The sequence below is a fragment of the Drosophila teissieri genome, chromosome 2R, assembly GCF_016746235.2.
Source record: "Drosophila teissieri strain GT53w chromosome 2R, Prin_Dtei_1.1, whole genome shotgun sequence".
NCBI lineage: Eukaryota > Metazoa > Arthropoda > Insecta > Diptera > Drosophilidae > Drosophila > Drosophila teissieri.
The window spans coordinates 20,983,049-20,994,347 of NC_053030.1; the positions used below are offsets into that span (position 1 = coordinate 20,983,049).

The following is an 11,299-nucleotide window of genomic DNA, read 5'->3' on the forward strand; positions in this document are numbered from 1 at the left end:
AATATACACACAATACGAATGCGAATGCAAATTCGAATGCAGATACCAAACACGAGTACCACAAAAGATATATATACAATACATACGAACACGTATACAAGCGAATATACAAATATAAATATGTGTGTACTTAAATCTACATAAACTTAAGATTAAACCAAACGAAACTACTAAATTAATGAGATAATACAATAATTTTAACGTATTTTAACAGCCAAGACAGTAGAAGGATGTAGACGTACATACAGTTGAGGTAGAACCCCCGATCAGAGAGATCCCACCGCCTTCAGCTTGCGTTGCCTGATTGATTGATTGATTGGTTGATTGATTGATTCCAATCCAATTTGAGTCCCCTCGGATCCAAAGCCACAGCTGATAGATATGATAGTTCGGTTTCAGTTTCAGAACAGAATGTTTCAGAACATCGAAAGAGCAGCGATCGCCTACAGAGTTATATTTTTCGTTCAGATAACATACGAGTATGCTATATAGTATATACATATACATCATATATGTACAAGCACCCGACGATAATGTGTTGCAAGGTCCTTGGTCTGGGAATAGGAGGATGTTCCATCCCCTGCCCCCCCTCCCACTTCGCCGCGATGCTTCGATTAGTGTTTGAATTGATATGGAAACTATAGGAATTCGATCTCAAAGTTAGCGAGTCGGCTACACTGTACCGATGATTCCAGCAGATAATTCCGATTCACGTCGAGAGTTCACTTTAGCTACCCAGTTACTTTGTTGACTGTGCACAATCCACATAGTTCTTAAATAGCGTTAACCAATATACAATAACAACATTACTCAATTAATGTTCACAGAAAGTTTAATCAAAAAAACAAAAAAAAAAAACAAAACCAAAAAACAAGAATAAAAACCAAACGAATATTTACAGCGTAAATTAAAAGTAAAGTTAATGCAAAATATTGATGTTCAAAGAAAGCAAGTCCGTGAATGGTCCTACTCATGTCATTAAATGTAGATCTCAAATATGCAAAACAAACTAAATAATTAAACCAGTCTTAAATGTGAAAAAACTTCAGCAAAATTCCACCCAACCACCAAAAACCACACCAAACGCCACCACCACAACCACCACAGCTTCGAGCTAGTCACAAATAAATGCAATATTTTAAAAATACAATTTAAAGTGTTTCTTTTGTTTTACTGCACCTCACTTAAAGGGGAAAGTGCAGTGCACCTGAAGTTTATGCCCGCTGTTTCCATAAAAAATAATACGGAAATGCACTCTCGGCAATCTATGTCCCTTAAAACTTATAGTCCCGGGGATTCGGTTTCACCCAGAGGATTCTGGGTTTAATGTGCCTCTTTTTACGGTGCACAGAGGAGCTCAGGTAAGCAAGTTATGGGGCAATGAATTTAATGCATCCTCAAGGAAGAGCAAATCCTTTCGTTTGTACACATGAAACCAGAAGCAGTTTCATTTAATAATACTCATAATTCTGCTTCTATCTAAGGCTGCAATTATAGGTATCACTTACTGGTAGTATTTGCTTTCCAAGTGCAATTACTATGTGCTCAATACATAGTAACCAGCTCCAGCCAACTGTCTGGAAAGAGGCGAAGAAAGTATCTGCGAGTGGTTTCGAGCAGGACCAGCAGCACCATGAACGGCCAGTTGGTCCAGAGAAAGTGGCCAAAGCTGAAAACAAGGAAGGATCAATGTCATGAGGTGGCCAGAGAATGTCAGTTGGCCAGGAGTACGCACTGCAGCTCGTTGGTGCCCTCCAGGCGCAGGCACACCGTGGAGTCCATGATGCACAACAGCACGCATAGTAGGATCAAAAAGAGGACCGCCAGAAGGAGCAGCCAGTTGCCGAATCCGTGGGCCAGCAGATTGGCACGTCCGGTCTTGGTCAGCACCAGGTTGGTGCACTGCATCGCGGTGATGGCCATCAGGCAAATGGAGGACACTTGGCACTCCAGCTGCACGCGCGCCTCACTGCTCTGCGGAAAGTCACAGTTCAGCTCGGTTTACATCCTGCAGATGCAGATGGTTATGCCTACCCACTCCTGGCCGAAGGAGTCGGTGATGTCGTCGAGCATGTCGTCGTGCCACGGGATGTGCAGGTCCACCAGTGTCCTCGGCAGGAATCCCTTGTCCGCCATGAACACGAAGTAGGTCATAAAAACAGCTGCAGCTTCGATGGTTCCCACAAGGATGTGGGACACAAAGAAAAGTCTACAGGATACGTTTTGGAAAAACACCGAACAATGAAGAAAAGAATTTAGAAATATTTTTCCCCATGTGCCGTTGCTATCTAAAGTAACATTCTCTGCCTCAAATACTCCAAAACCATAATAATAATAAATATGGCTTTCGGTATTACAAGGACATCCTCTTTCAGATATGTTATGCCCAAAATTTGTGAGTTAGAACTTACCGACTATTAAGCAGAAAGTCGTCGTACACTTTGGGCATCTGCAGCATCAGATTCTCCTCCGGGGGCTCATGAATCAGGGCCAAGGCGGGGACCAAGTTGACCAGGAAGGCGAGTATGAGCTCATCTATGATGTGGATGTGCAGGGGAACGCCGAGCAGGAAGAAGGAGCAGTACACCAGTATGTTGCATGTGTTGGTGGCCAGGCAATAGGCCAGAGCCTTCTTCAGATTCTCGAACAGCAGACGGCTATCGCCGACCACGTTGACCAGTGTGGCAAAGGAGCTGTCCAGCAAGATGAGATCGGCGCTGGCCTCGCACATGACCGCACATCCGTACCTGGCCACGCCCACATGGCTGCTCCTCATGGCGGGTGTGTCATGGAGTGTGCCCCCAATGACGGAGACCACGGCTCCCAAGCGGCGACACGCATCCGCAATCCAGTGGAGTTGATCCGTGCTCGTCCCGGCACACACCAAATCCCGATGGTCCAGGAGCAGCTGCTCGATGTGGCGCCGCTGGTGCTGCGGCTTCTCGTCCGCGTACAGCGACATGTCCACCACATCCGCGACGTATGGCATCCGCTTGGTGGGAGCCTGAAAAGTGTCCGTCGCAGCCGGCAGGATGCCCACATCAAGGGCCACAGCCTTGGCCATTTTGGGTTTGCGTTGGGTGACCACAATCAACTTGATGCCCGCCGCTTGGCAGCGATCCACCGCTTTGGGAATGGTGCTCCGCGGTGGATTGTAGGTGGCAATCATGCCCAGGAACCTCAGCGAGTAGGTGTCCACCGCCAGGTAGTCGCGGTACTTGTACTCCCCCCCGCCCTCCAGTCCGGTGTTCACCTGGGAGAAGCGGCGAAACTCCAGCTCGTCGCCCAACTCCTTGTAGGCGAAGGCGCGGACATGGCGGCCTGCCTCGAGAAGTCCATCCGCCAGACTGAGAATTATTTCCTGCAGCTGCTCGTCCAGGGGCAGTTCCTCGTCCCGAATGGCAAAGGTGGAGCAGCGGCGGATCACCACGTCGCAGTGGCCCTTCATCAGCAGGATGAGCTTCAGCTGGCCGTCGGCGTCGCGAGTCCTGTGCACCGTCACCTGGACCTTGTCCTCACTGGTGTAGTGCTTGTTGGCCACCTTCTCGTGGTCTTGACGCAGCAGATCAATGTTCGGCAGGTTCATCAGGCCGAACTTGAGCAGTGCTATGTCCAGGATATTGCCGTACATGTCCTTCTGCATCTTGGGCACTCCAATGTTACCCGGACAAATGACCGCATCGTTGCAGAGAACTGATGCCTGGATCAGCTCGATAAATCGCGGACTCTGAGCACTTACGCCCAGATTATCGACACTCAGCAGCGCCATGTCCACGAAGATCTCCGATACCCGCATACGCCGCTTGGTCATCGTCCCAACCAAGTCGGACACAATAACGGTGGAGAGTCCCAGTGTGGAAGCACCCCGAAGGTTCCTCACATGGCACTGCTTTCTCCTCATACGCACCTTTGTCCGCCTCAGGCCCCAGTAAAGGATGAAGGGCAGGTACAAGGGCGTCAGGCCCAGCAGCAGTGAGAGATTGACTGCATACACAACCTGGCCATGCTCGAACCCGGTGGTGCAGAACAGCAGGAGGAAACAAACCGAAGCCACCAGGAGCAGATAGTAGGAGATCTAAGGTACAATGGGGTTAGATGTATCTTCTCTAGGACGCTTCTAGCAGCTCCGCTTACTTGCTTCTGATGCTTCTCCGAACGACTGGGAGATCGCTCCTGGAAGCTGAGTGCCGTCATCGAGCCCGCTTCCGTGTTCCTTCCACAGGCTAGGGCCACTCCGAAGCCAAAGCCACTGATCGCATGGGTGCAGGCTAGTCCCATATTGCTGGAGCTCCATTTCGACAAGGCTTTGGAAGTCATTTCAAAGCTGTTTATTTGATTTGCCTAAAGTGTCACATGGGCAACAGATGCCTTGGATGATTGGATGTGTCTAGGATAATGAATTGTGCCACCAACTCCCAGATGATAGTTGACCACAGCCAACAGTACGTATGAGTGATAAATCCTAGAGCGACGGCTCAAGGAACAGAATACAATAAGAAATAATCTAAGCCAGCTTAATCCTTGATGTACTCCACGCGGGAGTATCTCTGTCGTCCCTCGTTCGCCAAAGGAGTGATGTGCACGGGCTTCGAGTGTCCTGTCAGCGCCACGTTGTTGAGCTCCAGACCCGTGGTGCTGAAGAATCGCATATCGGCAGGCAGCCGCTGTCCATACTTGATGGGCAGGATGTCACCGGCCACTACGTCCTGCGTGAGGATGACCTCCTTTTCGCCGTCTCTTATTACAGTGCAATACATGGGCATTAGCTCGTCGAAGGCCACGACCATGTCCTCGTTGTCATCTTCTTGCATTTGCACCAGGAGTCCTGCGAGAAAGAAGGTGACCAGCAGGATGATGCCCGATACCAAGTACTCCGGATCCACCTTTTCATTGTCAGACATTCTAACTTCAATTAGGTAGTATAGCGTGAAAGAAGCCACGGAACTCAGCAGTATGAAGCAGCCCAAGACGCTGAAGCAGTTCTTCACGAACTGCCAAAGTCGCAAATCCTGCTTGGCGGCAAGTGGCAAAACATTCTTGCCATTCCTGGCCAGCTTTTTGCCCGCCGCCTCCGCGGTTAGACCCTGGTGGATATGGTGCTCCGGCTATAAATGTGATGATCTGTGATTATGTTCCCGATCTCACCTGGGAGACATTCGTCTCCAATCTGAGGCAGAGCTCGTGAAATGGCCAGATGTGCAGATACGGGCCGCAGTACTCCAGCCACAACTCGTTCTCCGTCTGATGCAGTGAGTCCCGTTCCCGTTTCTTCCCCCTGCGGCGACACCACCTGCCTCTCCATTTCGAGATCCGTTTGAAGCAGAGCACCATGTTTACGGAAAACTCTAGGCAATTCGTGTAGCAGTGTTTCTGGCGTGTAGAACTGCCAAAATGCCAAAATGGCTCGTAAAATGGCCATCAATGTTTTCTCATAAACCAGCAGCGCAACTCCCGCTATCACTTCAGTCGCCCCGGGGTCCTGGGGCCAGGGGTCCAGGGGTCAGGGGTTACGGGCATTAGGGGTCATAACGGGAGCCGAGAAACTGAGGAACAATCTCAACGGTTCCGCTGGGAGTCGCAATCGCAATCGAACTCGCAAATCGACTCGAATTGATACGCCGCCTTTCTGCAAACAATTGCGCCCAAAGGCCGATTCCGTGATATTGACACTGGCATGTTCCATGTACCATACGCCGTATATTTACAAGCGGACGGAGTGCGCTCTTTATGGCCTCGTTTAATAAGTCATCAAATTTCATTGCTGTCGTGTAAAAAACAGATAAAACATGCATTTGCATATATTTATGGGTTGCGGGGCCATCAACGAAACGAGAAATTCCAGCGTTTGCGCTCAATAACTTCGAATTGGAACAAACTATACGGCCGGATGATATGCGCCATCATTGGAGGTCAATGGGTTCCTTTGTGGCAGCATAAAAGCGGCAGTAAAGTGCTGGAACATCGACGAGTGCCTTTAATTAGACTGTAATTGCTCTACATGGGCAGACAAGCTCTGGCTTTAAAATCAATACCATACTATATTAATCACATTCAATATAATAATATTATACAGAAACAAAACAGTTCCCATGGTGAACAAAAAGGGGAGGTAACTTATAAGCTGGCAATCATAGATTAGTAAGAAATATATAAGAAAGTACCAGAAACGTATGAGGTTAGTTGGGTTTACTCATATACTTTTTTAGTTATACTTACTTTGTTATTATGCATTCCATTTAATAATAATTGCAAAAAAAAGTTAACTAGCACACTGAAAACCATTTCAGATTCAGGGTAAAACTAGGAAAACACAGGCAGAGTATTCCAAATTCGGTGTTCAGCAGTGGCTTCTCCCCTAGAACAACAGCTGATCACGTCTTGAAAGCTTTTTCGTGCTTTGGGGAGAATAGAGAATGGCACTTGATCACATACATATATTATCACCACCTGTATATATACGGCGTATAACACACGGGGTCCGCTCAGTCTTAATGTTCCACTCACCCGGGATCGCAGCACAAAGAACACAATGTCGGGCAACAAGTACTGTTTCGCAATCGATCGCGGCGGCACCTTTACGGACGTACTGTGCATCTGTCCAGGTGGCAAAGTGCGCACCATGAAGCTGCTCTCCGAGGATCCGGAGCGGTACAGCGATGCGCCCCGCGAGGGCATCCGCCGGATTCTGAAAGAGGAGACCGGAGAGGATCTGGCAGCGAGCGGTTTGGTGGATACCTCGAAAATCGGTTGGGTTCGCATGGGCACCACGGTGGCCACCAATGCGCTCTTGGAGCGCAAGGGAGACCCAGTGGTCTTGGTGGTGAACTGCGGCTTTCGGGATCTGCTCTACATTGGCAACCAGGCCAGGCCGAAGATCTTCGATCTGAACATTCGCAAGCCAGCGAATCTGTACAAATCCGTGGTCGAGGTGGACTGCCGCATAGTTCCCAAGCAGGCGGTCCGCTGTGAGCTCAGTAAGTAGAGATGGCATATGATGCCCTCCCTGACTACGTAGAATGTATCCACACAGATCACAGCTGGAAGGTGCTGGAGGGTGTGGCCGGCACCCAGTACCTGGAGGTGCGTCCCGTTGACGAGGTGGCAGTGCGACAGTCCCTCTCCGCTGCCCGTGATCAGGGCGTCTCGTCCGTGTCCGTGGTCTTGGCCCACAGCTACGCCTGTCCGGAGCACGAGCTCCGAGTGGGAGCCATTGCCCGGGAGCTGGGCTTCAGCCATGTGACGCTGTCCCACCAGGCCATGCCCATGTGCCGGGTGGTGGCCCGTGGCTACACGGCCTGCGCGGAGGCCTACCTGACTCCCCATGTGGATCGCTACTTGGCCAGGTGAGTGCACCTTATCTCTGGTTTGTAAATTAGCCGAATGACCCAGCTCTTTTCGTGGCCAAACATGTTTTTTAGAGAGTCGCCATATAGATAAGCTCGTAGTCAGACTGAAAGCGAAATCCAAGCTAAACAAACACACATCCAAAGCTGAGTTGTGTTACGTAAAGTAAACAAATCTAGAATATAAAGTAATAGACATATTTGTTGGGTTCGACGCGACATTACCTGTTAATGGTATAAAACGTTAAACAAATCTTCAAGATATCTCATAGGTTTCAAGTGTTTATTAGTGATATGTTAATATTAAAAAGCAGTAGTAGAATAATATTAATTTATTAGGTGGGCATAGAGGTTATCTCATGTAAGCTATCTAATCAGTATACCCAAGTTGCCTCAGATCTTGAGGGTATAAAACAAAAGCACTCTGTCATTACCACAGTGGTGGCAAAAAAAAGAGGAACAGCTGCATTTATCTGTCATTTTCGTATTCCGTAGCTTCAAATCCGGATTCGACAAGCAGTTGGAGGGCGTGGATGTGCTCTTCATGCAATCCGACGGCGGTCTGACCAATATGGAGAACTTCCGTGGCGCTCGGGCCATTCTCTCCGGTCCAGCTGGCGGAGTGGTGGGATACGCTCTGACCGGAGCCAGGGAAACGGAACTGCCGCTGATCGGCTTCGACATGGGCGGCACCTCTACGGATGTGTCCCGGTATGCCGGCACCTACGAGCACGTGATCGAAAGCACCACAGCAGGTGTAACCATCCAGGCTCCGCAGTTGGACATCAACACCGTGGCTGCAGGCGGTGGCTCCCGGCTCTTCTTCCGATCCGGGATATTTGTGGTGGGTCCGGAATCGGCAGGTTCGCATCCTGGACCTGCCTGCTACAAGAAGGGCGGACCACTGACAGTCACGGATGCCAATCTAATACTTGGACGTATACTGCCACAGTACTTCCCCAAGATCTTTGGTCCGCGGGAGAACGAACCGCTGGATCATGAGATCGCCAGGAGTAAGTTTGTGGAGCTCCAGGCCGAGATCAATGACTACTTGAAGAGCTCCGGGGACAAGAGAGTCCTAAGCGTCGAGGATGTGGCACTCGGTTTCATTCGGGTGGCCAACGAAACCATGTGTCGTCCGATTCGTGCCCTGACCCAATCCCGTGGATTGGATACGGCCAACCACGTGCTCTCCTGCTTTGGAGGAGCCGGTGGCCAGCACGCCTGTGCCATTGCCCGAAATCTGGGAATCGCAAAGGTTGTGGTCCACAAGTACGCCGGCATTCTATCTGCCTATGGAATGGCTCTGGCGGACGTGGTGCAAGAGGTCCAAGAGCCGAATGGCCTGGAGTTCAGCGATGCGAATGCCCAGCAGCTGAAGGATCGCTTGGATGCCTTGTCCAAGCAATGTCACGACAAGTTGTCCGAGCAGGGATTCAAGCGCATTGAGCTGGAGCCCTTCCTTCACCTGCGATACGAAGGCACCGATGGCGCCCTAATGGTGGCTCCTTCAGCTGGAAAGCCGTCATCCGATTCAAGTCCCCTATTAGTGGCCTATGGAGATTTCCATGCCACCTTCCTGGAGCGCTATCGCACGGAGTTTGGTTTCGTATTGCAAAACAGGCGGATTATTGTGGACGACATTCGCATTCGTGGATTGGGCAAGAACGACACACCACCGGAGTCGAAAGTTCTGGCTGCATCCGAAGTGACGCCTTCGGCGGAGGCGAATACTCGACTTCACTTCGACCAGGGCGCTTTCGAGGCTCCGATTTACCTGACCAAGAACCTGCTGGCCGGACACAGGATCACCGGACCAGCGGTGCTCATTGACCAGCTCTCGACCATCGTCGTGGAACCGGAGTGTGGTGTCCAAGTCACTGAATTCGGGGACCTCATCATGGACGTGAAGACGGGTGGCAAGCATGGCATCAATGCAGACTTGGATCCAGTGCATCTGAGCATCTTTAGCCACCGCTTCATGAGCATCGCCGAGCAGATGGGCAGGGTGCTCCAGCGCACTTCGATTTCCACCAACATCAAGGAGCGTCTGGACTTCTCCTGTGCGCTCTTCGGGCCAGATGGTGGTTTGGTTAGCAATGCTCCACACATTCCAGTTCACCTGGGCGCCATGCAGGAAACCGTGCAGTATCAACTAAGGGTGCGCGGGGAGACCCTCAAGAACGGCGATGTCATCCTGGCCAACCATCCATCGGCAGGAGGATCTCACCTGCCCGACTTAACCGTCATCACGCCAGTCTTTTATGAGTGAGTTTTGGTGGTTCGTGGTCTTTAAAGTTCTTGTCTAACTATAGTATTCCTTTCAGAACTCATCCGCGACCCGTTTTCTTTGTGGCCTCCCGTGGTCACCATGCGGATATTGGTGGCATTACTCCTGGGTCTATGCCGCCGCACTCCACCTCGTTGGCTCAGGAGGGCGCCGCCTTCAAGTCCTTCCTGATTGTGGAGAATGGCCTGTTCCAGGAGCAGCAGATCATCGAGCAGCTCACCACTCCCACGGCCGCAAAGGGAGCTGTAGGCACCCGGAACTTGAGCGACAACCTATCTGACCTGAAGGCTCAGATCGCCGCCAACCACAAGGGCATCCAGCTGGTGGCGGAGCTGATCGGCAGCTATGGGTTAGATGTGGTCCAGGCCTACATGTCGCACATCCAGAAGAACGCCGAACTGGCGGTGCGTGATATGTTGTGTCAGATTGGCCGGGATACTTTGGAGCGCACGGGATCCACAGTGCTCGAGGCGAAGGAGTTCATGGACGACGGCTCGCCCATCGCACTCAAAGTGACCATCGATGCGGAGCAGGGATCGGCTCTTTGCGACTTCACCGGATCGGGAGTGGAAGTGTGGGGCAACTGCAATGCCCCGCGGGCCATCACCTTGTCCGCCCTAATCTACTGCCTGCGCTGCATGGTGGGCCACGATGTGCCACTCAACCAGGGCTGCTTGGCACCTATCCAGGTGATCATTCCGAAAAACTCCATCCTGGATCCCTCCGAGGGAGCCGCTGTGGTCGGCGGCAATGTGCAGACCTCGCAGCGCATCGTGGACACGGTGCTGAAGGCCTTCGGAGTTTGTGCCGCCTCGCAAGGATGCATGAACAATATTACCATCGGAGACGAGTCCTGGGGTTACTATGAGACCGTGGCCGGAGGAGCTGGTGCCGGACCCGGCTGGCATGGCGCCGGCGGAGTGCACACCCACATGACGAACACCCGCATCACGGATCCGGAAATCTTGGAACTGCGCTATCCTATGATCCTAAAGAGGTTCTGCCTGCGCACCGATGGTTCCGGCGGAAGAGGCCAGTTCAACGGAGGCGAGGGTGTGGAGCGGGATCTGCTGTTCCGTAAACCAGTCACCCTGTCCGTCCTGACGGAGCGACGAACCCTGCAGCCCTACGGTCTTGCAGGTGGCGAATCGGGCAAGAGTGGTCGCAATTTGGTGGTGAAACGGGATGGTCGAGTGATCGCTCTGGCTGGAAAGACCTGCATTGATGTGGAAGCTGGGGTACACTTTGATACACATTTATTTGAAACTTAACTAACTACTGATCCTTACTTTGCAGGACACTTTTGCCATGAAAACTCCCGGCGGTGGCGGATATGGACCTATTGAAGACTTTTCCAAGTCCGGAGAAACCTTGAGGCAGGAAGCCAGCAAACGATACGTGGAACGTGGCACTGTTTTCAATTATCTTCAGTCCCAGGAGTCTGCCTAAACACATTTTTGATATTTCAATTTTTATGTGCCATATTAATAAATGTTTCTTTATGTTTGAACTACTATTCTTATTATTTGTGCATTATTATTATTTGTGCAATATCAAAACTAAAACGACTTAAAAGTACTTGTATCACCTTTCCGTATATTAATTCTAATAAAATGAACTTTCTATAACGTTTAATTATTTCGACGAGCAATTTAAAAAGTGCGCC

At 50.7% G+C, this 11,299-nt stretch overlaps 3 protein-coding genes across 6 annotated transcripts; 1 reads left to right on the plus strand and 2 right to left on the minus strand.

The window, feature by feature from the left end:
• Positions 1 to 31: 31 nt before the first annotated feature.
• On the minus strand, positions 32 to 4,471 carry LOC122612668 (sodium/potassium-transporting ATPase subunit alpha). Of its 4 annotated transcripts, XM_043786421.1 has the most exons (6): positions 4,135 to 4,465; positions 2,412 to 4,075; positions 2,035 to 2,209; positions 1,736 to 1,974; positions 1,509 to 1,669; positions 32 to 443 (listed from the first exon to the last, which is right to left on the minus strand). In XM_043786421.1, the coding sequence occupies exons 1-5, from the start codon at positions 4,315 to 4,317 to the stop codon at positions 1,546 to 1,548; spliced, it is 2,385 nt and encodes a 794-aa protein (XP_043642356.1). In that variant the 5' UTR covers positions 4,318 to 4,465; the 3' UTR covers positions 32 to 443; positions 1,509 to 1,545. The 4 variants fall into 4 exon arrangements, with proteins under 4 accessions (XP_043642356.1, XP_043642357.1, XP_043642355.1 ...); XM_043786422.1 differs by lacking the exon at positions 32 to 443 and having other exon boundaries at positions 1,261 to 1,669; positions 1,736 to 1,969; positions 2,039 to 2,209; positions 4,135 to 4,468; XM_043786420.1 differs by lacking the exon at positions 32 to 443 and having other exon boundaries at positions 1,261 to 1,669.
• Positions 4,472 to 4,478: 7 nt separating this feature from the next.
• On the minus strand, positions 4,479 to 5,349 carry LOC122612671 (sodium/potassium-transporting ATPase subunit alpha-A). Its single transcript, XM_043786426.1, has 2 exons — positions 5,146 to 5,349; positions 4,479 to 5,084 (listed from the first exon to the last, which is right to left on the minus strand). Exons 1-2 carry the CDS (start codon positions 5,329 to 5,331, stop codon positions 4,515 to 4,517), a joined length of 756 nt encoding a protein of 251 aa, XP_043642361.1. The 5' UTR covers positions 5,332 to 5,349; the 3' UTR covers positions 4,479 to 4,514.
• A 1,155-nt stretch (positions 5,350 to 6,504) lies between these two features.
• Positions 6,505 to 11,143, plus strand: LOC122615089 (5-oxoprolinase). Its single transcript, XM_043789970.1, has 5 exons — positions 6,505 to 6,974; positions 7,031 to 7,343; positions 7,839 to 9,611; positions 9,671 to 10,871; positions 10,930 to 11,143. The coding sequence occupies exons 1-5, from the start codon at positions 6,530 to 6,532 to the stop codon at positions 11,080 to 11,082; spliced, it is 3,885 nt and encodes a 1,294-aa protein (XP_043645905.1). The 5' UTR covers positions 6,505 to 6,529; the 3' UTR covers positions 11,083 to 11,143.
• The last annotated feature ends 156 nt before the right edge of the window (positions 11,144 to 11,299 follow it).